At 42.6% G+C, this 27,524-nt stretch overlaps 1 protein-coding gene across 1 annotated transcript; it reads left to right on the top strand.

The window, feature by feature from the left end:
- Positions 1-24,341: 24,341 nt before the first annotated feature.
- On the top strand, positions 24,342-24,968 carry LOC308378841 (dexamethasone-induced Ras-related protein 1-like; the record flags this gene model as incomplete). Its single annotated transcript, XM_080855844.1, has 1 exon — positions 24,342-24,968. One exon carries the CDS (start codon positions 24,342-24,344, stop codon positions 24,966-24,968), a length of 627 nt encoding a protein of 208 aa, XP_080711970.1.
- Between the last annotated feature and the right edge of the window lie 2,556 nt (positions 24,969-27,524).

Below are 27,524 nucleotides of genomic sequence, written 5' to 3'. Positions count from 1 at the left end.
GCAGCACATATGCAACAGAGGAGTTCACAATGTGAGAGACACAGCCACAATGCTCTTCTTTTACAAAGACTACATTTGATTGGTTAATGTACTTACTCTCCTGATTCCATCTCACTGTCCTCTCTCCTCACCTGTTGCATGTCCTCTCTTAACTGCTCTCTCATGTCTACTGTTTTATCCTCTCTCCACTTCTTGCTCTCTTCATTGCCCATGCCCCCTCTACTCTCCTCCCTCCCAGTCTCTTTCCTTACATGCATCCCTCTGGGTTCCAGCCTAAGCATGAACATAACAAGTAGTCCCAAAATTAGTCAGGCCGGCATGATAGATGTACTTAATAATAATAACAGGCATGATATGAGCAGACTACATTAGTAGTCATTAGTAGTAGTACATTAGTGCAACATTTAAATGAAGAGCCACATAGCAAATGTGAGGTTGATGGGCCATTTTGACCATCCTGCAGAGTTTTTAAGATCATTGTATTATTTTTATGCCTTTCATTTTTAATGCATAGGCTTATAGGTTTAGTACCCTAGCCCTTGCTGGGGGGTATTTCAGGAAGTGTTTTTTGTTAAAAGTAGTTTACCGTGAGATTAGAGAAACTGTGCTTTCCATTCACGAAACACAGGTAACTCAAACTTTGGTTCAGTTACCATGGTCTTTAACAAACTGTGAGTTTCTCCTTAATTCCACCCTGTCCAGCTATTAGACATGGGCAGGTGGAAGGGTAGACGATCAGTGTACCCGTAAGTAATTCTTATTAATGATTGATTAAGACCAGTCACCTGGCCAGAACTAAGAAACGATCGGTATTCACGGAAGTAATATAAGGAATGATTGGCTAATACCAAGACCATTTTTTGTCTTTGAGTAACAATTGATCTAGGCTAAAATGAAAGTTAATCGGCCTCTTTGTTACAAATGCTCTCTATCGTTTTCTCTACCTTTTTCTTTTTTCCTCTCTCTTCTCAACTCTTTCTGAAGTTTCCACAGCTCATGTCAAACTTTCTCCTCATTCACAGGAGCTTATGGGAACTGTGCGTACAACAGCCTGCGGGCATCAGTAGGAGGTGCACATCTGTGGCTCATAATGACTTTGATTGCCATAGCAGCTGGAAGCAGGTACAAACTTAAACCATTATCCAAGTGGCAGGGAGCACCACCGTGTCTTGGAACTGGCATACACATGTTATTTAAATTTCTCTCTCCGCTACCTCGTCCTCTCCAATATTTCACTCCCTACACTGTGTGCCTTGCAGGCATGGTCAAAAATGCATATATCAGTATATTTGGTGATATTCCAGCCTGAAATCTCCCTCTCCCTGCATGTCCATGACATTTTTCATCATTCCTGCACTGTGGAGACAGAAGAAAAACCAATGATATCTCTGCAACCTCCTGCAACTGCATACAACAAGAGTCACAACTTCTACTAAGGCCACACAATTACAGCCATTCATGGAGCTTCTGGAAGGTAACATTGAGAAGAAGGTAACTGCCAGCTGTCACCATTCAGAATGAAACACAATAATCTTGACTGGTGCCAGGTTAACGCCCCATCTAAGATTGACTGTTACATAAGCCACAGATGGATTTATGTAACCACCATTTTCTCCCCTCCAACGGCCCCTCCATCTGATGGTAAAACACAAGCACCTCTCTCTCTCTCTTTTTCTTTCTCTCTATCTCTTTCTCTCTCTCTCAGTATCTACCCTTTCTCTAAGGCAGAATAACATCACAAAGCAGCATTCTCAGAACCAGACATGCTCTGCGCTGCATTAAACAATGGCCAGCTCAGGGAGGACAAAGGACTCTCTGATTGGGTAGGTGCCAACCTGTAGAAAAGCACAAAATACCCTAACAAGGGAGAAAGGGCAGCATGCTGGCGGTGCCTGGGGAGGACAATGGGAAGTGATGCACGTGTGCTGAAATGAATAGCGACACCCTCTAAGCTCTCCATGGACAGGTGAAAACATCTCCTGAGAGGGCTGGGGCTGACAATGTGCACAGGGAACACGTGTGCCATTATTCCTGAGGCGAGGAACTTGCAGATGCATTCAGTGATGTACACAATACACAGTAGCTAATGAGACTGAATAGGGTACACATAATGGAGATGACTGGAGGAGATGATCATTGTTCCACGGGTGACACCTACCTAGGCTTTAGAGTGTGTCAAATGACAGACACAACATATTGATACACAAAAAAAAACACACACACACACACACACAAACACACAGTTGCCTGAACTGTGCATTTCCTCAACTGGAGTCTACTGTCTAAATATCTCTTGGTCTTTCTGCATAGAAGGCTCACAAAGATTTGCTAAGTCTGTCATTGTGTGATGCAGAAGAAGCAGGCTATGAGAAGTAAGGGTCAGCCCTACCCCATATGCCACCTGCCACTACTTTAGGTTTGGACATTGCGTATGAACAGCTAATCTTCAATTCTCATGGGTTAGCTGATGTCAATCATCCCTTCTTTTGGACTGACGGCTGAGTGTGTTTAATTAAATTCTTACTCCATGGGGTTACAATTACCATATCTTCCCTCCCTTTACAGTAGAGATGTCCTCTTCATTTTAGAGCCCTATTTTTTCATGTGTGGTATTCAAGCACAAGTGTCAGCAGCACCTCACCTCATTATATTAAAGTGTTTTATATGTCACATACAACGAATGAAGTGAAATGTAAAAGGGTCTACGCTTTACACTGTTACATTTCACTACGTTCCTCAGGGATAAGGAAGGACTCCCTGAATGGATCGGAGTCAACCTGTAGAACAGCACAATATACCCTAACAAGGGAGAGAGGGCAGCGTGCTAGCGGCTATAAATCTATAGAATTCATTCATGATAATAATTATCATTCATTTTGCAGAATAGTTTATTAAAGGAGACTTATAGTAAGGAGAATGGCACGGGTGTAAATGTGTATCCGTATCAGTACCAAAGCAGAATAATCAATTTAAAGAGTGGTCAAAGAATCGACAGCAGCTCCTGTGTGCAGTTGCCCGGGGAACAGCGGTGTGTGTGTGTGCATGTATGTGTGTGTATATGTGAGTGTGTGTGTGTGTGTTTGTGTGAGTGTGTGAGTGTGTGTGTGTGTGTGTGTGTGTTTGTGTGCATACAGAAAGGGACCCAGTAGCAGCCTGGCCCTGGTCAATACAGACATGTAAGCAGGGCAGCATTAGCCCATTACCAGGAGAGATTCGACTGCTGAGCAGGACCTCCTAATGAATCTAATGGTGGCAGTAGCACTGATGAAAGTCAGCTAATCATGTTCTCTGTATGTGAGAGAGAGACCAGTGGAGAACGTGACAATGGTCCTTTCACATCTTCATAAGGGAAGTACAAAGACTCCATCAGGGCACTGTTTGCCATTTCCCATTCATCCCAGCGGGTTTCATTCCCACCAGTCAGAATAGGTTTGTTTACATTAACTTCAAGTGTAAACATCAGTTACTGGTACACCAAACATTTGCCATAAAGTGTAACTTCACCCCTAGCACTGAGCCCCAACTCTACCCACTGCATCATTTTAGAAAAATGGCAAAAAGAGGGCAAGGAGCTGAGAGGGGGCGCAGAGTAGGGCTTAGGAGGAGGTGGAGGAGGAGGGGGGAGTCCCAAACGGTTCAGAATTATTTTAAACAGTAGATGGCGTGTTGCGCCATTTTCAACCCGTAAAACCCGCTGATTTTGTCAATATCAGTTATATCAGCATATCAGTTATATCATTAAGTTTGCAACTTAAAAACACATTAAGTTGTGCAGTACTTCTTTAATCACAGCCTGAACTCTTTATACAGATTTAAGGATGCAGAATTAGACGCAAAACATTCTAGCACCATGTGTTTGGTGTAAATAGAATATCCCTGGTGCAACTGAGAAATCCACTGGGAGCTCTGACATAACATTTTATGATGGCATCAATCCTGACATTCTGAACAATACCATAGAGGCAATCAATACAATTAAATATATGACTGGGGACACTACACTTGATCTGTCATCAACAAGTGTTTCTGGTTTTGTCTGCATGGAATTCTGAGAACATGCTCTCGCAAGTGTCCGTATATTATTCTGATGGCTGTTTGTTAGAGTGCCTTTTGGATGAGTTGTGGCTGATGTACCATTAGGCATGCCATCTGTCCCCTATAATATGGGATCGACCTGTATTGTAAAATACAATGCTCTGTTTGTGATTAGAATTTTTTTGTTTGCTCCATTGTAGAAATACTATTGTATTATTGCACAATTACTGCTCTCCACGTGAGCGTTAATAAGATATAGTGGAATCATTGTGATTAGCTGATAAATAATGTCTTCATTGCCCACCCTCGAATCACTCAAGTCATTTATGCTTCATTTTAACATGTTTTGTTTCAATTAAATTGGTATATAAAAGGTATCCCTGCCTATTCTCACGGTGTGGTTGCTGTGGTGCTCAATACTTTATGAAAACAGAGCTGAGAATAACAAAACAGTACTGAGAAAAAACAACGACAGAGCTGAGAAAAACAACAACAGAGCTGAGAAGAACAGTTATACCAGCAGAGTGGAGAATTGGAGATAGAGCTACAGTAGCCTGACGATGTCATACTCATAATTCTAGTCAGAATATGAGTCTGAGACCGAACCATTGGGCTGTTATTATGGGGCGTGTTTCAACGAACCAGGAAAGAAAATTCCTCTTCGCTGAATTGGATACCTAGAACCAATCAGAGCAATGTAGTATTACCATCTGACAGATTAAACTTTTACCTGATCCCGTAGGAAGGACGGCAAAAACATCTTTTCAATCGACAAATGTCTTGATCGCGTTTCTCTGTTCCTCTTTCAAAATGAATGCGCTGTCAACATCTGTTGAGATATGCCTGCTCACGTTACTTAATTAGCACTCAAGGCTAGAAGCTACCATTTGTTTCAATGGTTTTTTTGGCCAACGCGTTAGCATAACCTATCAATAAAGGTCTAGAGTGCTTTAGTTAGGACCTACAATCCTCGGCAACACTCGTTTTGCGTATACACAACTAACCGAGTCAATGTAGACATAAAAAAGTCGTGTAGATAGCTTAAATCATATAAAATATGTCCCACTAAGCTCCCGAGACGGCGCCATCTTTGTTCAATGTATATTCCGGTATATTCTATCTATATCTGTCCATCAACGTATAAAGCCCTCCCTTACAATTTGATTGGTTTAGATTGCTTCTCAACTTTTCTGAAACGTTAAATCTCTCCCAACTAGCTCGACTCCAGACTGAATCTCCCAGACCAAAAATGTTGTGGGCGGAGTTCAGGCTGGTATCCAGGCTAGAGCTACAGAGCAACTAGGCCTGTGTGCTGTGTGAGATGGAACGTCCCATCATAACTGGGGCTCTGTAGAGCTCAGAAGGAATGAGCTCCTGATCTCAGTCCACTTTGATCTGCCTTGTGCAGACCTCCAATGATAGCAGTCATTCAGACAAACCACTGCTTAATGCAACAAGGAGGGACAAAACGTCCTCATGGAAGACCAAGTGAAGGAGACATTATTGACTGACTAAGCAGCTGCTGCAGAAACAGAGAGACGTTATTTTTGATATAGTTCTGTTCTATAGACTACTGGTGAATGCTTGCACTTACTTACTTACTGATATTCATTTAGTGTTGCGTCAAACCAGTCAGTATTACAAATCCAACAGTTAAATATAGTTAATGTAATGATTGATAAAGTTCAATATTTTTGTTACATTTGTAATTGTAAGTGCTTTTGTTATTTTGTCTGGCAATAGAGCACGTTAAAACTGTGTGTATTAACGTATTGGATTCCCGAAGAGTAATTTCATCACAAGGAGGGAGAAGATGTAGGGCACTTGAGGAAGGGGGCTTAGGGGCCGTGCCTTAATTCTCCACCCTAGGCACCGCTGTCACTTCTTCATTAACTGCCTCATTTTCAGCTGGATAGAACACTGATGAAGTAACGCACTTGCTGTTTGATCAGCCCTATGTGAAAAAACCCCACATACAGTTACAATTCAGTTTAGTACTGCTAATAAGCCAGCCTAGAGTATATTATTCACACGGACATATATTATACGTATATTGTACACAATAATAACATTCGATGCATGTGTATAAAGACCCGTGTGTCCAGCTGAGGGTGCTCAGTACTGCCATGATGCTTGAAGTCATCAGTCAGCCCTAATCTGAGCCATCTGCATAGCAACATCAAGCTGCTCAGCTTCTCTGTCACACCTTTGCTGCCCCAGCGTAAACTCTGTCTTGTGTTTGGTGGTTACTATGGTATTTCTCTTTGTGACAGCAGACTCAAGATGAATCTCATCCCTAAACCGATTTCTGTTATTTATTTACTGAATATGAAATTTGCATAATAATGCATGTTTGCTTTGGTATAATTTACTTTAAGATTTCCTCATAAGTACACATTCACATACTCAAAATTCTTACTGCAGTCAAATTGGCTCTTCTAGATTATACCTTGAGATTTATTCTGTTTAGAGTATTCTTATTTTTGCCCTTTACCTCAATCGTATTCTTAATTTGTTTAGTCCATTCCTTTGTTTAATGTCTTACTTTCTCTTGTCAGTAAACCTGTCTGGCCTGTTGAGTATGTTACAGGTCATACCTGTGTGCACGCACCAAGTACAGATTCCTTGTACGTGTAACATACTTCGCAAAATAAAGTGATTCTGATTAATGTAATCTAATATGCAGCATCTATAGTTGTTGCATTTATCTTATGTTGTTTATTATCCTTTTTTTTTTACATTGAACAATTATACAGTCAGACTAGTGGTAGTTGTTGAAACCAGCAGTGCCAGTATGCTCAAAGATAAACTATCCAAGGTGCATTATTTCAAATTGTGTAAGCAAACAATTTGTTTATTTATTATTATTATTCTCAAACTAAAGATATTTTAAGGTAAGTTGCGTTAAGTCCAATATATTATCCTGCTTCAGGAAACCAAATTGCTTTAGAGTGTTTAGTTCAGAGCCCTCTCTTTTCAAACACCCCAACCAGAGTGTATTATCAGAAATACACCATAATGTTTAATCAGCTGTGTCCGTCAGTTTCCTCCCATTTAGTCTATATCCTTGATGATCTTGTGACCCTCTGACGTCGAAGCTCCCAACGCCAACCATTATCATGGCACATTACACTAACCCAATACTGGATACTGAGTTAATGGGCTCACTTTACAAACAGGTTCAGAACGGGTGAGCGTTTGTTTAGGTGGAGACGTCACCTGCATACCCTGAACGTGCTGGTCAGTTAAGTGAGTTGTGAGTGTGTGTATGTGCGTATGTGTTTGGCTGTCTGGGTGTGTGTGTGTTTGTGATTGTGTTGTGTCGCTGTCTGGGTGTGTGTGTGTTTGTGATTGTGTTACTCACATATCCCATGGCTGAACTGTGCCTGAAGTGCAGCTCTGTGTATATTTGAGTCCACTCAAGCGAACGGTAAAGCTAAACACACAGCAGCAGTCACACGCAGGAAGGCTGATAAAACAGAGCCAGAGTCATGTGAGAGGAGTGGAGAGGAGGCGGGCTGGTGTGAAAGACGCTCGGTTAACAGCCGAGCAGAGATTTGGGGAAATCCCCTGAAGCTGCGAGGGAACTGTGAGGTGCAAATCGACTTGCATGGAATCACGTGCGTCTATCCATTTCAAATGAGCACACTCATGAATACCTTCATGGCATTCATGGCCCCTGAATACAATTGGTTCATTACAGAACATCAGTCACGAATGTGTTTATGGGAAAAAGCAAAAGAATAGATCAATAGATCTTCTCAATAACATCCATACCACTCAACATATCCACACTACTCAATAACTTAATGAGCGTTTTGAATTGGGACACAGAATTACACGTCGCACGATATTGAAAATGATGTAAATCTAAATCAAATAGTTACGAGTTTTAATGTTTATGGTGTCACGGAAATAGGAACATATTTCTGCCTTCAACATAAGAGAAGATACTTGTTTTCTTGTTTTTTTCTTCTCAGGATAGTATGACTATATGTAGAACGAGTGCATTCCCTCTCTCTGTTTCAATGTCTCATACACACACACAGAGATCCAACGAATAGCGCTTCCCAAAATGTCATTAACCATTCGTGTCTTTGGTCAATACATTGAATCAAAACGGCACCTACTAGGGTCTCCAAGGAGAAACGCAAAAAAAGAGAAAGGATAGCAGGTACAATAGAGCAGAGACCTTCGGAGCACCACACATCTCTCTCTCAATCAAGGACTCTACAGGGAGGCCAAGCAGCTGCCATTTACATTTCTAAGTCTTCTGTTCCTCACTTTGTCTGCATAATAGTTGGACTCGGTTTCGACCCCGCTGTCAGAGACCCTGTGAACAGAATTCAGACGTGTTGACAGCTCAGGGGTAGAAAGCACAGCGGGTTGTTTGTAATGGATGGTGCATGGCGGACTAGGGAGTTCAGCATTCAGTGTATGCAGTGATCCTAAACACATAGCTGGCTATATCAGCACAGCCTAGGAGCTGATGTGTGACCTCTACATGGAGGCTTTAACACCTCCAGCCTCCATGTTATGCTCTGGCAGCTATATTTCTCTCTCTATTTTACAGTTATAGTGCATGCTTTTACAAAATATACAAAAAGATAAAATATCAACAATGACAAAAAAAAAGCAGAATGCATAATACAACAAAATGTGAATAGAAAAATTGATCATCAGATTATAGTACAATTAATACTTGAATATGCATTTCCTGAAGGAAATACCAGTGCATAAAATGCAAAAGTTATGAAAAAGGAAAGGAAAGTGAAGAAGAGTGAAAGAAGAAAGGACAGAAGAGGGAACGAGAGTGGATATTGATAAAGACAATAAAGACAGAGTGAAAATACTGGGAGAGAAAATGGCGTGAAGCAGAGAGATGGAGTGTGAGAAAGAGTAGTTGGAGAGGGATAGAAAAAATAAGCGGATGGAGGTTCTACAGAGAATGAGTGAAAATAGGAAAGAGAATGGACTGGAGGAAGGAGATTTTAGAATGATCAATGGAAAAAGTGTAAGATATAGACATGGCATGGAGAAAGAAAAGAAAATTAAAGGGAGGATAGAGGACTGTAAAGTCAAAGAAGGCTGACAAAAAAGTTGAAAAAAGAGAAGGAATTGATGGACAGAGTAATTGTAAGAAGAAAGGAAGGAAGAGTGAACAGGAGTGGCTATGGATAATGAGATTAAGAGACAGTAAAGAGGGACAATTTTGAAAGAAGGAGAGAAAATGGAGGGAAGCAGAGAGATGGAGTGTAAGGGAGGATAGAGGACTGTAAAGTCAAAGAAGGCTGACAAAAAGTTAAAAAAAGAGTAGGAATTGATGGACAGAGTAATTGAAAGAAGTAAGGAGGCTATGGATAATGAGATAAAGAGTGAAGAGGGAAAATATTAAAAGAAGGAAAGAAAAATGGAGTGAAGCAGAGATGGGATAGAGAGAGAGATGGAGAGATGGATAGAAAAAAGTAGAGTATGGAAGGTATCTCTTAATATTCATAGTTATACAGTTAAATTGAAAGGGACAGAGAGAAGAGGTGTCTTGGAATTGGAGCAGGCATCAGTGAAGTACAGGTGCAAGCCAGTTTAATGACCCTATTATAATGTCACAATGGCCAAATGAAAGTCTTTTGGATAATTTATATTAGTTTTTCTTTAATATCTTTAAAAGTATAAAGTTTAGAAAAATGAAAAATACATAGCACAGGTGTCCTTTACAAGACTTACGTGACAAAGTTCAAACAAAGTTTCTACCCAGTTTAACCACAGAAGTTTGAATGAGAAGAAGAAGAAGCCTAGGGAAAAAAAATACAGGGCATTTCATGCACTGCAATTAGTAAAGTATGGAAGGTGTCCCTTATCAATATTCTTAGTTATTATACGGCTCTTCAGAATGTTCCAAAAAGTACCGTTGATTTGAATAGGCCATCCCAACGTTCGCCGGTAAATATTTCCTGATAATTCACTGCTGCAAAAAGATATTGAGAGATTTGCAACGGGTTTTGTGCTTCTAAATCACATCTTTCATATCATTCCACAAGAAGTCCAGTCATTTTAACGTAACATACTCATGGTAATTTGAAGTCAGCAAGTAATAGGTTGCTACGCAACACCTGAAACTGTGCGTTGGGGTGCTGGTCGCCCCGTCGGGATTTATTTTTGGAAAAAGACCTCCGGACAATACATTATCCCTTATTTACCGTATTTTCCGCAATATAGGGCGCACTAGATTATAAGGCGCACTGTCAATGAATGGTCTATTTTCGATCTTTTTTCATATATAAAGCGCACCGGACTATAAGGCGCATTAAGCGAAACAAAACAGTCAGTCAGTCAAACTTTATTAAACGTGTTCACAATAACTATCAACATTGTTCAAGCGTAAATGAGCGTATTCACAATAAGTCCCAACCTTGTTCAGTTGTAACACGTAAAAAAAACAGTCTGATACCGCTAAATCAAACGTTAGCGTATTCACATTAACTCTCAAAATGTTCCATTGAAACACATAGAAGCTAGCTAGCCTAACTGCTAATAAGTATCACGTTAGCATGCTAATGCTCTCACACGCCCCCCCTCATTGAGGCAGAAGTACTGTTTGCCTCCAGTCTCTTGGCTCTTTCAATGCCGTTTTATGTCATTCTAAATAGGTTCTACACATAATTCTAAAAAGTTTCTACACATACGTGAAAAACATTCCCTATTTAATGGATAGAGAGCAACGCTCCCAGCATTACTCTGTAGCAAATTACTTTAGATGTCATTTCAAGCTTTCTGGAGAAGGCACTTCCAACACCGAGCCACCAGCATAGAGCAACAGTGGTCAGAAGCAATGTACTCTTCGAGGGTTTATATAAAATACGGTAGCCGTAATGCTGCAAGCGGTGCGGCTTTGTGGTTTACCAAAGTCATACTAAAACATTTTGACAGAGCGCCGTGTACCACACAAAATCGCTTCGAGCTCAGTAACCACAACCAGAATTAATCCATATATAATAATAATAATAATAATAATAATTCATTTTATTTGTTAAGCACTCTTCATTCTAGGCAGAATCTCAGAGTGCTAAAGGACAAAAGGACAGTTTAAGAAAATATATACATTTTTTAAAAAGTAGGAAATGCCTTTATGAATAAAAAGGTTTTTAGGCCAGTCTTAAAACAGTCTAGTGTCTGTGTTGCCCTTAAGTGGTCCGGGAGGCTGTTCCACAGTCGAGGGGCTGCAGCGGCGAAGGCCCGGTCGCCCATGGTGCGTAGCCTGGTGTTTGGGATCTGCAGGGACAGACTGTTATTGGATCTGAGGGGGCGGGTTGATGTTTGGGGAGTGATGAGTTCTTGCAGGTAAGTGGGGGCATGACCATTTATGCATTGGTGGGTGAGTAGGAGGACTTTGTAGTCAATGCGGGATGAGACAGGGAGCCAGTGCAGTGAGTGTAAAATGGGGGTTATGTGGTTGTATTTCCTGACTCTCATCAGGATCCTGGCAGCGCTGTTCTGGATGTACTGCAGCTTTTGGATGTTCCTGCCAGTGATCCCAGTGAACAGTGAATTGCAGTAGTCCAGTCTTGAGGAGATGAAGGCGTGGACGAGCTTCTCAGCATCTGGCAGGGTTAAAGTGGGGCGGAGCTTGGCGATGTTTTTGAGATGGTAGAAGGAGATTTTGCACAGATGCTTTATATGTTCGTTGAAGGTGAGGTGAGGGTCAAACCTAACTCCTAGATTTGTGACTGTGGTGGAGAGGGGTATGACCTGACTGTCGAAGGTGAGATGAGTTATGGAGGATGACTGAACCTGGTGTGGAGTGCCAACAAGAAGGGCCTCGGTTTTGCTGCTGTTTAGCTGGAGGAAGTTGTTTCTCATCCATGCCTATATATAAGGCGCACTGTCGTTTTTTGAGAAAATTAAAGGCTTTTAAGTGCGCCTTATAGTCCGAAAAATACGGTAGCTATACAGTTGAACAGAGAGGGACAGAGAGAAGAGGAGCCTTGGAATTTGCGCAGGCATCAGTGAGGCACAGGTGCAAGCCAGTTTAATGATCCTATTATGATGTCACAATGGCCCAATGTAAGTCTATGGGAGAAATTATATTAGTTTTCTTCAATATCTTAAAAAGTATAAAGTTTAGAAAAATTCAAAATAGATATCTGAAGTGTCCTTTAGAAGACCTACGCAACAACGTTTGAACGAAGTTTCTACGGTAATCACATTTCATGCACTGTAATTACTTCAAACCTCATAATTATCCAGCTTAGTATATAATGAGTGCATGGATCTGAAGCCTCATAAAAACTGCATATGCTTACAAATACAGGGCTCAAATACATGAGCATCAAAGGGAAGGACATTCTAGTTAAAGCAAAATGCATAAACCTTTTATCATTTTTCCCAATTTGCAGGTTGTTATGTTAATCTGTCATCTCCTCCCCCTTGAGATTGGTTCTTCACAGAGAAACCCCAAATAAAGATGTAGTGCACGTGTTCGTCTAATGCTGACTAAAGCATCAAAGATCTGTCTTAGTCTCCCATTACCATGTTAGAAAGCAAGGTTACCCCTGTAACATCAGTATGCACACGTTCCCCTTAGATAACTGCAAGCTTCAGAGGATTGGGAAGAGCCGCTGACAACACGCCGCTGTCAACACACTGCAGCCACCGGTGCACTCTGGGGGAATGGCGTCGGGATGAAGAGCAGTGGGTTAGTTGCACAAGGCCTGCTGAGATATCTCCCCTTCTCTCTCGCTGACAAGACCTGCATCATTGGAATTTCTTCTCTCATGTTTGATGCATGGTGCAAGACAGGACCTGCATACCAAGAGCTGCTTTAAACATGGGCCCCTCACATCACGCAAGGAAAGCCACCCGTAGTTCTGTCCTCAGCCACCTTGGCTTAGGTGCTCAGGTCGCCCATTCACACACAGTCAAAGGTGCCATGCACAGGGGGTCAAAGGTTTTCAGCACATGTCCAGTGTTGTGCAACCTGTGCCAGCTTGTCCAACCCTTCTCAATGGACTCTGCAAGGTTTCACACCTATTACACACACTCCATATAGAACCTCTGGCTCACCATCCCCATCCAGGGACACCCTGCTGATCCAGAGGATGGAAAAAGCTTCTCTCCCTCAGAGAAACGGCTCTTAATCCCCTTCTGGATTTAATGCATTTTCACTCAGGCTGTCTGACTGCAGAGGAGTCTTCCAGTGCACATTGTTAGGACTGGATTGGCTCTCATGAAGGAGGTGATGAAAACGTTGTGACACTGCAGCAGATTACAAAGGCAGTTTTTCTGATTACAGCTCCCTGATAAAATTGTTCCTGTGCACTGGGGGAGATGAGCAGAATAAAGGTGCTTTTAAAATACACGATCTGGCAGCAAAGCATGTAGGTAGCACATTAAGGGTCTTTCATGATGGAAAGGGGTGAATGTGGCTGCATATTGCATACAGTATATTTATATGCTATAAACATAGCATTAATTTAGCATATAAAGCAATAGGGGCAGCATTCCTTCATCGCTAGGCTCGGTTGATTCTTCATTTTTAGCGTTCCCTAGTTAGACTGTGCCTGGAATCATCCTGACAGTCTGCAGAGGGATCTGGAACTGGATAATGGACCGTGACGGGGTGCCATATGCTGTGCACAACATCTATTGTTCTTGTCCTCTAATGCCACTAAATAAGCAAGAGAGATGGAGGTTCCTCTGTTCTGCTTTTCAAAGGCGATTTTGCGAGCTCGGTAAACAACATAGAAGAGGCACCATGGTAACACAGACAATTGCTGCATCTGAAAATTACCCAAAAGGAATCCAATCCCCCCCCCCCCCCCCCCCCCACCTGGCCTCCTCCCGCTGGTCTACGGCCTCAGACTGCCCACGAGGTGCTGCACGACACTGGGGAGGAGGAGAGACGTTGCCCCAGAGAGGTTGTACCAGCTTCACCTCAGTGTGTGCATTGCTCAGGACCAGAAAATGACCTTTATAAGACTTCACTTCCTCAGGTGGATGTAAAAAAAATGCAAATTCGTGGTAATTATTTTCACGTCTTCCACCGAATCTATGAAATGGCTAGACGGAGACAGACTGCGGAAAAAGCCAAGAAGCATGGAGAAGAGAAACGATCAGAGAGAGAGAGAGAGAGAGAGAGAGAAAGAGAGAGAGAAAGAGAGAGAGAAAGAAACAACATGAAAAAAAGTTTTCATCTTTCACTGTCGAGGAAAATTTCATAAAATGTGCTTGAGCTCCAGTGAAGGAGATTGCTGCAGGGACGTTCTTGTCCTCACTTCACATTTGTGTTGTGTTTCTCTAGCCTTCACCCAATTAGCAAGGCTGGGTGAACAGACTTGTAGAGGTAAGAAGTTTGTGGTAATGGCTACATCAAAGGTGAGATCTTGAAAAAGAGAGAATGAAACGTAAAACTGGTGGAGTGTAGTAGTCATCTAATGATCTGCCTCAAGGAATATTTGAATGTATTAATTTCATGTAGTGCTGGCACAAGGCTTTGAATTGATCTTGAAATGTTTTTATAAAAAGTTTGTTTGTGAATAAATGCAGAATGTTTCCCAGGCTTGGGTGAGTCAGAGTAAACTTCTATCTGCTTGCATAACCCTCACAAGAGACAAGAAAGAAAAACCCACTAGGGAGTGTCTGATATCTGATGCTGTTACCACAGAGAGACTAGTCTAGCATATAGGGATCTTGAGCGTTTTCAGTTACAAATAATGACAGCAATCACATAACGCATGAACATGAGTTTCTCCATACAGACTTTGGATTTGATTTGTGCACACATAAAAACCCTCTATGGCAGTTCTTTGCCAGAGGCGACACTGGCTAGCGCCCTGGGTGATTTTTGACAGAGCAGACACCAAATTGATTCATTCTCCTCAGGCAATTGGTGAGCCAGGTTGGTCGCCGAAACCCACTCACTAACACACTAGTGGCAGCTTGCTATTTATAGAGAACATAATATGTGACACATGGTAAGGGTTAAATAACCTCTCTCCATTTCGCGGCTTATGGCCACACTGGGGGGGGACTGGGTTAAGTGAAATGGTGGGTGACATGTCATCGGGGTTGACACAATGCTAATGGTGACAGACACAGTCTCCAGTTACAGGCCAACCACCTTTTACCGCAGAGCCCACTTAGCGCTACAGTAACGAGGGTATATGGACAGAGGAATCTGGCCAAAATTGGCCATCGTAGGCTGTACTGATAGCTGTGGTTATATCAGCTGGCAACCACCCAACTCCATAGAGAACACCATGTCACTTCTTGAGTCACAGACAGCTATTTTAGAGGCCACATTTCTCCAGAGGTCAATCAATACAGCTTGGTACCTATACAGAAAAGTTTGACCAAAAATATAAATAGAACTGAAAGCCAGATACACTAGCTTTGCGATAAAGGAGCATTGGAACTTTAATTGAAAGGTAGTCCCAATTCAAATTTAAATGTAAAATAAAAATAAATGAGTCATTCCATGCCAAACGGGACAATTTAAGGAAATGTCCACATTTGACCGTCTCAGATTTGTCTGAAAAAAAATCAAGGTTGTTCATACACTTCTTAATAGGTATAGTCCCAAATATTAGCTTTCTAATCCTATTAGTTTTGTCACAGGAAGATGTTTTATGGGGGAGGGGGTGCCTGTACTTCAGATGCTTTTTTAGCAGCGTTTTCTGAGGAGCCATTTTCAAATTGCTATTACTAGAAAAGTATTTAAGCTAGCTCCTTCAAACTTTCTAGGCTTAACATCTGATTCCATTACTTGAACATTATGGACTTCCAGGGGTGTGGCTTGGGTATATCACAGTATTCGGGGTGCTTGAATTTGCGCGAAAATTGTACTCTATGCTTTGTTGTAGCATCTTTGAAGACCTGTGGAAAGCTCAATGTTAAAGCTAGAAAATTGATATTATACACAGACGTTATACACAAGCGCAGGTGTCATAAACTTACCTTTTGTTACCATTTGAATATGCTTCCAAAGGCCATTGAATGCTGGGCGTGTACAAAAATTCCATATTTATAAAAAAAAAATATTCTGAGAAAACGAGGCAGAACGCCATCACAAACTTTTGATATGTTAAGAACACATAACTATTTTTTTTGCTATAGCATGCCAAAAATGGCACAAAAAAATGGGTTTTCGCACAAATTCAAGCACCCCGAATACTAAGATATAGCCTACCCAAGACACACCCTTGGGAGTCCATTATCATCAAGTAATGGTATCAGATTTTAAGCCTAGAACGTTTGAAGGAGTTAGCTTAAATACTTCAAGTAATAGCAATTTAAAAATGGCTCTTCAGAAACGCTGCTAAAACTGTAAAAAAACAAACAAAAAAAGCATCTAAAGTACAGCCTCCCCCCTAAAACATCGTTTTGTGACAAAACTATTGGGAGTAGAGAGCTAATATTTTGGACCATACCTATTAAGAAGTGTTTGAACAACCTTGATTTTTTTCAGCCAAATCTGAGACGATCGAGTGGGAGCCATTGTCCCGTTTGGCGTGGAATGACCCAAATGTCAGAGACAGTATTGAAGCTAATCTTATTAACATAATATGAAACTGGGCTAATTTTCTTAGAGGCTCCAGACAATAATGGCACATTGTTGTGTTCCATTTTCCCAACCTGTCTCAGCCAAACAGTATCTCAGCTCCAATTTCACAGGGCATTACAACCCTCTCTTAATAAGAGGTTGACCAAGTAGAAAATGGGTAAGATATAAGGACTGGTTAAGCCGATGACAGCTAGTAAGCACTCAGCTGACATACAGCCACAAGAATATGTCTCAGGTCAAAAAGGTCAGCAGAGATGACATTGCTGGCTCCCATTTTGTGAATAATGTCCTGGAAACCTGAACTGAAAGTCCTATAAGCCCTTATTAAAAAAAATGTCACGTTTAATGAGACTGATTTATTATCTAGCTGCAGAGAGCCAGTATAAATCTCTGAAGATCAGTTTTTAAAAGAGCGAACAACTGAGCCAATTCCTTCCGACATCTTTTTGATTGACATTCACAACCCAAATGAAAATCCAGTGGACTATCTCTAGACCATAATGAATAAGAATTTCATTTTGACAGAGTTTTCGTTTGCACATGCATGATGCAGTCAACACTAAATGCTGAAAAAAGATGAGAATGCGTACACATTTAATGTTTTGCTCTCAAATTGGAAAGCCCCATGGCATGTGTGCCCTGGGGGGGGGGGGGGGGGGGCACTGCCACTGGCCTGCACAAAGGTTAGCCATCAAACAGCACTAAAAACAGCGTCTAAAAGCCATTTTCTCATCCACGAGTGATAGCTCGAATGCAGGGGAGCTGATAGCCTTCTCCGCCTTGACAGCAAACAGAGCTAAAAAAAGGAACACAGTGTCCCACTGTACAGCAAGTAAGCAATGGATTGAGGCCAGTGAGGCAGGAGCAAAGGCCAAAGAACCCTCCTATTCGCAGATGGAAGCCCTTGGTGTTGTCATGGTAACCCTGGTGTGTGTGATTTGGGGTGTGGGGGGGGGGGGGGGGGGGATCATGATCACCCGGATTGGTAGAGCCATTAAAGACTTTCAGTAAAGCTGTTCCCACTGGGACTCATGGCAGAGTCAGCTGTGCACAATGGAGAGCGAGCTTTGTCAATGTACTAACGACACGCCACGGGAGGAAGCAGTGGTAATGTTGTTTTCTTTACAAAAAGCTTTCACCTACGGGCTCTAGGGTACAAATGCGAAAAGGTACAGGCATGGGTTAGTGGGGAGAATATACCCTCTTTCACCCATCTTAGGCTGTAGTAAGAACATATAGTAAGCAGAGTCCACCTTGCTTAAAGAGATATACTACTAACAACAGTTCTTTAAAATCAAATACAGGACAAATCCGATTTGTTATTGAAAAAAATTCCATCCCACTAATTTGAGAATGAAAATAATAAATCATTCAATCAGTTATTTCTTCCTGGAGGAAAAGTTGATATCGTGTTGCCCGTCAAGTGTTTCACATCGCAATTATCATTCACAACTCACCTTGCCTTCCAAAGACTCCAACCAGGTCAATGCTTATGGAGCTGTAAGGAACCACTTTCCAGACCAACGATGAACTGGGAGTGGGCGAAGGTTTCTGCGTGTTTGTCTTTCTGCACTTTGCTGAGACGTGATGTTTTATTAAAGGACACTATCTTGGAAAACCTGGTAAATCTGAATTTAGGAACTAAGTGCACAGGCTGGACGGCAATCCACTGTTGTATAATATAGTGGAACAGTTCTGCTGCAGTGTGGCCAACCCAGGTGATAAGCCAAGTACCAGGTAGACTTACATCACTGTCTTTTGGTTTTAAACTAGTTCTAGTCTTGTGTTAGGGAACCACAGTTACAGAGTAATTAGTAAGTTACTTATTAAGTTGCACATTCAAACTACTCTCAAGTGAATAATCTAAAATAACAAATACCTAAGAGAAAACATATGAAACCTCAAACATTTAGAGAGTATGGAAGTGTGTGAGTCTCTGGCTACAGAATACTCAAAATGCTTGTCACTATCTTTCACTTAAATACTCAGTTTCTTCAGTCCTACATCTGGTATAATAATCAATCACATGGAATGCGGTGTTCACAATGATAGGGATCACACATAGAGGACCGGGTTACCTGCAGCCGACAGAGACCAGAATTCCCATGTTCTATGATCCACGTTAAACCTAATCTATTCAGCTGCAGGACTGAGACCGCTGTACAACTCAGACTGAGACCATTCAAATGAACCCAAACATGACAAAGAAATCATCTTATAATGCGATACCACATTTAGTACCCTTAATTCAATTGTCCTGCCCTTACTTGTGTGAAAAAGCACAGGGAGATAGCCAGAGACAGAGGGTAGAGATAAGAACATTAGCAGGGTGTGAGAAAAGTAAACAGTGGAATAACGCAACCCTGGAATGTTTTTAGAGACATAATCTGTAAACAACTGACCCACAGCTAATTACTGCAGAGTAATTGTAACTAGAAGACCATCAGTGTTATACAATCCAAGAATTCTCAGCCTGCAATTTAGAGCCTTTCAGAGCTCCACTTGTGATACTTACTTTGGGTCTTGCTATTGAAGCTTTCACCATCATTTAAATACATTTTTAAGTGTGGCCCAACTGTAACACAAACTTTTTCATAAATGTTACACGAATTCTGATATATCACTTGACCCTGGCTCTCATACAATAACTAATTAATCAAATATACAACTGGAATGAGGAGGTTGTGAAATCATAATAGTACTTTTCTGTTTCGAGAAGAATTATTGTTTGTGACCCTAACGAGACAAAAGTGGCTTCTCAAGCCTTGGATTGTTAGGGCATATCAGTTTGTTTCACTCTAGGATCATATCATCATGAAGATAATGCTTCGCGTTGTGGTGTTCTTTGCCCCGCAGCGTCCATTATCTTTGTAGAACTGGACAGCTCGTCGGCCGTTATCCAACACATACATGAAATTACCATATGGAATACTGTCATATCGGTCCTGTAGTTCTGGGTCGGCACCAGCACCTCATCTAGCCTCAACCACAGTGACCCAGCAGGCCCTGGGAAAAGCCCAGACCCACGGATTAGGCCTTGGTAGAGGCAGCCATGTTTGCCTTGTCTTTGTTTTGTGATTGGGTCAATACCTGTTGTATAAGTGGATTCTATAGCTGCCATAAAGCCCTTACTCTCCACAGCAGATGGCCGTGATGGTCTCTCAGTGGAGGTGAATTGCATAACGGCTGTGGTTATTATACTCATTAACCTCTGCACTTGTCTGAGCCAGGGTAAGGACTGGTCCTCTACTTATCAGTAATCACTGTCTCTGTGTGTGTGAGAGAGAGTCGGTTACTGTGTGTACATGTGTATGTGTGTAAATGAGTGAGGGACAGAGAGAGAGAGAGAGAGATGAGAGAGAGAGAGACAGAGAGAGAGAGAGAGAGAGAGAGAGAGAGAGAGAGAGAAGGATTCAGTGACTGCATGTGTGTGTGTCAGTGATAATAGTTGTCAGAAAGCTCGTTCAATGAGCCTTATCTCTGCCAGTTTCAGTCTCTGTGTGTGTGTGTGTGTGTGTGTGTGTCCAGACCGCCTGGACTCAAAACCTACATCCAGAGCCGCCGTGAGCTCAGCTCCCAGACTGTATCTTCCGTCTCTATTTACAGAGGCCTTATTACCACTGCCGAGAAGACCAGTAACCGCCCACAGATACAGCTCCTATCAGTGACACAGAAATCCAGCATTTACAGGAAGCAACTGCGATGCCTGCCTGGGTAAACTGAATCCTGAACTTACACAACACATTTTCTAATTATCCTCCAGCCAGTACATCCAGTCACACACCTACCAACCCTCCAAGCCAGCACACAAACGTCTCTCAATCTACCGTCACTCTCAGGTGAACAACATGTGGTGTAAGACACACACACACAGATAAATCTCTGGGTGAAAAGAACATCCTTGCATTACACCTATTGTTCATTAAACCACACCACCGACAGAACAGTGAGTCCTTCCTACCACCTGCTGTGTTGTGTTGTGTTGTGCTGTGTTGTGCTGTGCTGTGCTGTGCTGTGCTGTGCTGTGCTGTGCTGTGCTGAAGAGTGCCATTGAAAGCACATGAGTTTGTGTTCAAAGTGTCCTCCTTGTGATGGCCTAGGCTACATTTCCCTAAAAGGTTTATTGTGCTACAACCATTGTTAAAAGAGACGGTAGGTCGTGATGGTGGCTGCCAGACAAAGCCTTGGGAAATGCAGTGGATTGCCTTTGTGAAGGATGGAAAGATGCAGAGACAGAGGCCATGGAGCACGAGGCCACAGACAGACAGCTCACAGCTTTCCTATCCTCCAGGCCCCTGAACAATAGAAGCAAAATGATGGTGGTAGACACTTTGATGAGAACCCCAGCCACCGCAGACAGGAGTTTTTGACTGCTGAGTGGAGAGTGTAGTCAATTTATTACAGAGTTCTACTTCACATAGGGGGAAATATGTCGTCTGCTGTGAGTGCCTTTGATCTTTTCAAAGGGCTGGGGAGTGTCGGCCATCTTTCAATGCAGGTTTTCATCCATGTACCCTCAATGACCTACATTCATAACTGCCAGCACCCCAGGGGCTTAAAAACTAACACAAAAAAACGGACCCGTAATATTGTGAAACCACCTCACAACTACTTTGGGATATCTTCTGCGAGTTCCTCTCTGGCATAAATGAGTGTGCGCTCTTGGACACTGGGTCGAGATGTGTTAACGTTGGCGCGTGGCTAAAAGGTGCACAGCTAGCTACTGGGCCTACTGTCTGCTGTAGCACCTGCAACCCGTGCTTCAGAAGGCCAGGAGTTGGCCGAGTGTGGCGTTTTCAGACAGATGGCTAAGTGCCGTAGATCAAATACCGCTGAATGTTCTAGACAGGAGAAAAGGCAGCTAACAACCACACTTATCTGTAATTGCGGTACGTAACAAACGAGATGCACAAAATGACACGAAATGCTGAGAGCAATCACTCTCATGGAAATTGCGATTGGGACATTGCACACTGCTGAGATAAAAAAAAACCTGCCTTGGCCAATATCCAGATGCGCCTGTGACACAAATGGGTTTGGTTATCATGGCAACCTGTGACAATCACTGGACAACGCAAGCGGGAGAAAAACAGACAGACAGACAGACAGAGAGGGAGAGAGTGAGAGAGAAACTGAGAGAGAGAGAGAGGAGAAGCACAAGAGAGTGAGACAGACAGAGCGTGACAAAGTGGGAGATGGAGAGAAAGACAGAGGAGAAGGGGGCAAATAGGAAAGAAAAAAGAGCAAAGAGAAGCGAGATGAGGAGGAACAGGGAGAAATAGAGACAGAGTGGTAGAGAGACAGAGTGCTAGAGAGAGAGTAGGAGGGAGTCTGAGTAACTTAAACTCAGCAGACACTTGAAAGCCGGTGCCCAGGGAGCTGAGGGTGCAGGTGGACTGGTTACCCTCGGCTCTCCTGGTCAAGAGAGGCTGCATGTGGGTGGAGGTGGAGGAGGCGCTGCAATGAGGGCTCCGGAGAGGCCAGAGACGGTACCTCTTAAAGGCCCACAGATGGGGGATTAAAAGCACAAGAGACACTCAGGACAGCTAAGGAGAGTGAGACTGCTGAAGAGGGGGCACACAGGCTAAGTCCACTCAGTGTAAGAGCCTGGGAAACACCTTTTCACTGCGGGAGAGAGGAGCGGCCGATAGAGGAAGGTAAAGAGAGGGAGAGAGAGAGAGAGAGAGAGAGAGAGAGAGAGAAGAGGAAGAAGGAAGAGAAAAAGTGAGAGTGAAAGAAAAAGAAGAGGAGGGGAGAAAGAGGACAAGGAAGGCAAAGAAAAAGGTCATGCAAGATTAAACTGACCAAAAAGGGTTGAAAAGGTTTCAAAAGAGATTCAATATGTGGTAGAAAACGGCTGATGGGGGCCATTTTATATGATTTAATCCCCCATCCCCCACTGTAATAGTGAATGTGTGCAAATGAATAAGAGAGAGAGAGAGAGCATGAGAGAAGCAGGCAGGCAAACAGGATCTCTGTGTGTGTGTGCGTGTGCGTGTGCGTGCGTGCGTGCGTGCGTATGACAAAGAGAGAGATAGCGAGAAAGAGGTGATTGAATTCCACTGGAAGTTAATAGGCTGGTAGATGAGATCAGTTTTACCAGGTTGCCCACCTCCAGTACCAGTAGATAACCTCCATCCCCATCCCCCCCATCTCCCATCCAGTCAGCCACACAGAGACTGATCCAGCTGCCTGACTGAACTTAGCACTGATAACAGTCAACTCAATTCCACTGGCCCACACCAAAGACCTCTTTAATCAACAGGTCAATTAGGAGAGGCTGAGGGAAAATATCCATTTGTACATCATTTATACATACATACATACATACATACATACATACATACATACATACATACATACATACATACATACATACATACATACATACATACATACATACATACATACATACATACATACATACATACATACATACATACATACATACATACTGTACATACATACATACATTTCTGTGAGAAGCATAGGATTGTTTTCTCCATGTGTGAGCAACATAATTGTGTTGACCTCAGGTTGAATTCATGTTGGCCATTTCAGGGGAGGTCAGGATGGTGGATGAAGGATCACTGAGCAATGGGCATATTTCACCCTCTATATCCCACACATGTGTTCACACACAGAACAACCAAGACAGAGGCACGAGCACAGACTGGCATCAAGGCCTTTTCATTACCCTTGCAAAATAGACAAGTGCCTAGAATACAAAAAGGGATATGTTGATATCCAAAGGTCAATCTTTTACTGTCTCCAATCAAAAGAAACAACTTTTAATCTAGTGACGGCTCCAGCTGAGAATTTTGCAGTGCCTCCATAAATCCTCTGGAATTCACAGATTCATGAAAGACCTCAAGACCTTCACCTTGTTTCCACGGTGACAAAAGGGAATAATATTCTGAATGACAAACATATGCCTTGAACATGCTGTGATGGAGATAGATAGGACAGATAAATACATGAAAAGATGATCATTATTTACAACAATCTTTTCTCGCAAATTCTTCAGATAAAAACGAGCCCGTAGTTGGCTAATTAAGAGCAATCAAGTCTAAATTCAGCAGAACCTAGGCAAAGAGACTAAAAATAAGTGCATGTCTATTGCTTAATCTTCTAGAATTATTCACACCATAAAAAACCCTTACATGGTTATCAAGCCCTTCAAGACCATCTCGCTGTCCCTACAAGTGCAGACTCTTGTGGTGCGAATTGCTTTGAGGTGAATTCTCCAGCACAGCCTCCTTTTTTGTCCATCCCACTCTGTCTCTCATCTGCATACCTCCCTGTGGTTGGCTGCTGAGAACACAATAAATCCTGCTGCCACAGACTGATTGGCCGGCAACAGGAGAGGGGGTTGAGGCAGGATGATTGAAAATATCCATAAATACTGCACCCGGGCACAGGCAGAGACACATCTGTATTTGACAGCCATTGATTCGGTCTTACTACGGCTTACACAGTCGGTTCTACTGCCATTTATATTCCATTTATATTCCAGCAGTGAAGATTTGTTGTACTACTCCTCTTCTCAACGTTAGTCAAACTCTTCAATAGGTTTTTCAACAAGCTTTAAGTCCTTATTTTCTTTTTTTAAACCAAAAAGACAAAGAAACCAAGAGCAAGAAACCAAGAAACCAGCATCAGTGAGTGCAAGAACAACAGAGAATCAGAAGCAGATAGGAAGAGAGAGAGAGAGAGAGAAAGAGAGCGAGAGAGAGGTGAGAGGACCATGTCGCTGGACGTGAAGGATAAGATGGAGGTGCGTCTGGTGTTCCTGGGCGCAGCCGGCGTGGGGAAGACCGCTCTGATCCGCCGCTTCCTGCTGGACTCCTTCGAGGCCAAGCACCGGCGCACGGTGGAGGAGCTGCACAGCAAGGAGTACGAGGTGGATGGCACGAAGGTCACCGTCCACATCCTGGATACCAGTGGCAGCTATCCCTTCCCGGCCATGCGCAAGCTCAGCATCCAGACTGGCGACGCCTTCGCGCTGGTCTATGCTGTGGACGACCCCGACTCGCTGGAGACGGTCAAGCGTCTGCGCGAAGAGATACTGGAGGTCAAGCAGGACAAGTGCACGCCCATCGTGGTGGTGGGCAACAAGTCGGACCGGGAAGACGAGCGCAAGGTGTCTGGCCAGGAGGTGCTGTCCATGGTGGAGCTGGACTGGAACAGCAACTTCCTGGAGGCCTCGGCCAAGGAGAACAAGAATGTGCCGGAGGTGTTCCGTGAGCTGCTCCGGCAGACCCATCTGCCCAGCCGCCTGAGCCCTGCGCTCAGGCGCCGCCGCGAGACCTTCCCCAACGACAACGGCACCCGGCCGCCCATGAACAAGGCCAACAGCTGTACCATCTCCTAACTTCACAAGCACACAACTGCCTGAAGGGTAGAACTCTTGGGAGTGTGTGTGGGTTTACGTGTGAGAATGTGTTCAAAGACAGGCTGCACACTGTCACTCACACACATGTGCCAACATGGTGTGTTGATGAAGCAGGTACACTGTGTGGAAAATCTGCAAAGGTTGAAAACACTGATTTTTTAAGCTCAGGCCTTTTGCAGCTCTGTTGCAAGCCTGAACAACTTGTCCAAGAGCAGGAAAGAGCCATACACAGACTGCCAGACAGGCATGAGGAAGCAGGATGGATATTGACTATCACGCTCGTGATTTAAGGAAATGTGATATTTTTAAAAATACCATTGTGGTGTGAGGGAAATGTGAAAAATGTTAAAGTGCTGTCGTATTGTGTACGGGAAAGGGGGAAAAGGACACTCACACATGTGCCAGACTAAGGGTACCCAAATCTGTTCAATGTTGTGTGTGTGGTGTGTTTGGAAGGGAAAAGAAAGCTTACTATTCTTAAATGTCTGATCAATATCAAGCTGATTTAAACAAGATGTTTCTGCATTGGCAACATTTGGATGCTTTTCACTTGTATTACAACAGCTAAAAACTGTACTTGAGTCAAACTATAAAGTGAATTACAATGAAGTTAAAAAAGCGTTTTTTATTATATATGCTTTGAGAAAAGAGTTTATTGTATTCTAATGCACTTGTCAGGCACCGTATCAAACCACTGCCTTTTCAGCAGTATATTGTTAATTGCAGTTGATGGCTTGGACATGTGGTAATTTCATCTATGCTTTTTGTAAAACACTGTGAAAACCAGTGATTGCTACATGTATTTTTCAGGTTTGATGACTGGAAAGAAATGTTGACAATAAAACATGTACAAGACGAGTGTCGTTGATGTTTGCATGACAGGTGAATAACGTGTCTGTTTCACAATGAATTCTTCACATACATGGGAAATAATACAAAAAAAAAAATCACATCATCAGGTGGGGGGAATCCATCACTATGACATGGTATCAGATGTTTCGATGTTTGTTTGAATTCCTATAATGGTAAACATGACCATTATATAATTGATTCTCTTCACATTTATAAAGGTAATTCTTTAGAGAAGAGAGAATCCTGTTGAACCAGAGTTCATACTGAAAGACGGCTTTCTCAGGAACAGCACAGCACATTAACCGTAGTGACAGTACAAAGGTATCAAATGTCTGAGGAGTGGCTTTCCAGATTAAGTTATATTTTTGGACTCAAGGTCACATTCTCTAGAGAACCAGAACAAGATACGCAGGTTGTGTGTATGTGTGGACACAGAAAACAGGATAATTACTGTACATTTCATGTGTATAAAGGTATAAATGGTATAGAATCTTTAGAATGCTTTAAATGTTTTGATGTTGAGATCTAGTCTTTGAAATTGATATGCTGTATTTTCTATACAGTAGTTATAACCCACTATAAATTAGAAAGTTAATTAATTAAATTAATAAGTTCATGCAACTCATGAAACAGTGACAAAAACAACATATCATGTCACTAATAAGGGAAAATACAGACTTGAAAGTTCTGAACGTTTCTCGACTGTGCAAAAAAAGATTCTTTATATACCAACATGCGAACAGAGATTGGCAGTTGATAATTCAGCTCAACTTACTTCTTATCTCCCTCTAGTGGTAATTGCAGCTGGAGTCCTTGGCCACCAAAAGCTGGAACTAAACATCACAAAACCACATACACCGACCACATGACTGAATGGCAATTGATGTTACATTTTTGCGTTCCAACTGAGTGTCAATTACTGTAGCGTGCTCAAAATGACTGTCAATTATAACCATTTCACTGCAAAAGACCACAGGTTTCATAAGACAATGCATTTTGCAAATCAATCTGAATTTCACACACACCCCCACACAGGTTCCAGTCGCATAAGCTTCATATGTCAAATGAAATTTCTGGATGTGTCAATCATCAATATCGTTTCTATGGCAACATAAAAGACAGAGAGCTTATTGCTACCCAACCTGGAGTGCCAGGAGTGGTAAATATATACTACCTCTTTGATTTAAAGATTGACCAGACACTATCTTTGGTGTAGATGTGTGTATGAGGAGGTTATCAAACACTCTGCCATCATATCTATCACACACACACACACTGCATTTCCCCTTTCTGGCCCTGTGCAAAGACAAGGTGCATTGTTACCCTGAGCTCAAAGGGGAAGTGAACTTGGAGCAGGAGTCTGCTGGTTCCTCTTTGAGCCTTAAAAGAACACAGATGTCTGGACCCATTGCTGCCCACTTCATGGCAGCTCGACACCAACCAACCGACCGACTCAATTCGCCCCGGCACGTCAACTCTGACAATGGCATAAACGTGAGTATTCACTCGCTAGCGTCTCTGGGGGTTTATCAGCAGCACAGCGCCCTGCCTACTGTACGTTTAGATCTTATCCTGAGCGAGTCGCTCATTATTACGCTGCTAAGTGGAAAGAACACGTCAATTAGCAACACGTGCACAGACACAGGCTTCTGAGTTCTTCTGTGAGGGAGCTGATCACTGGAC

Source organism: Sprattus sprattus, assembly GCF_963457725.1.
Source record: "Sprattus sprattus genome assembly, chromosome: 18".
Classification (NCBI taxonomy): Eukaryota; Metazoa; Chordata; class Actinopteri; order Clupeiformes; family Clupeidae; genus Sprattus; species Sprattus sprattus.
This window is presented reverse-complemented; position numbering and strand designations above follow the sequence as displayed.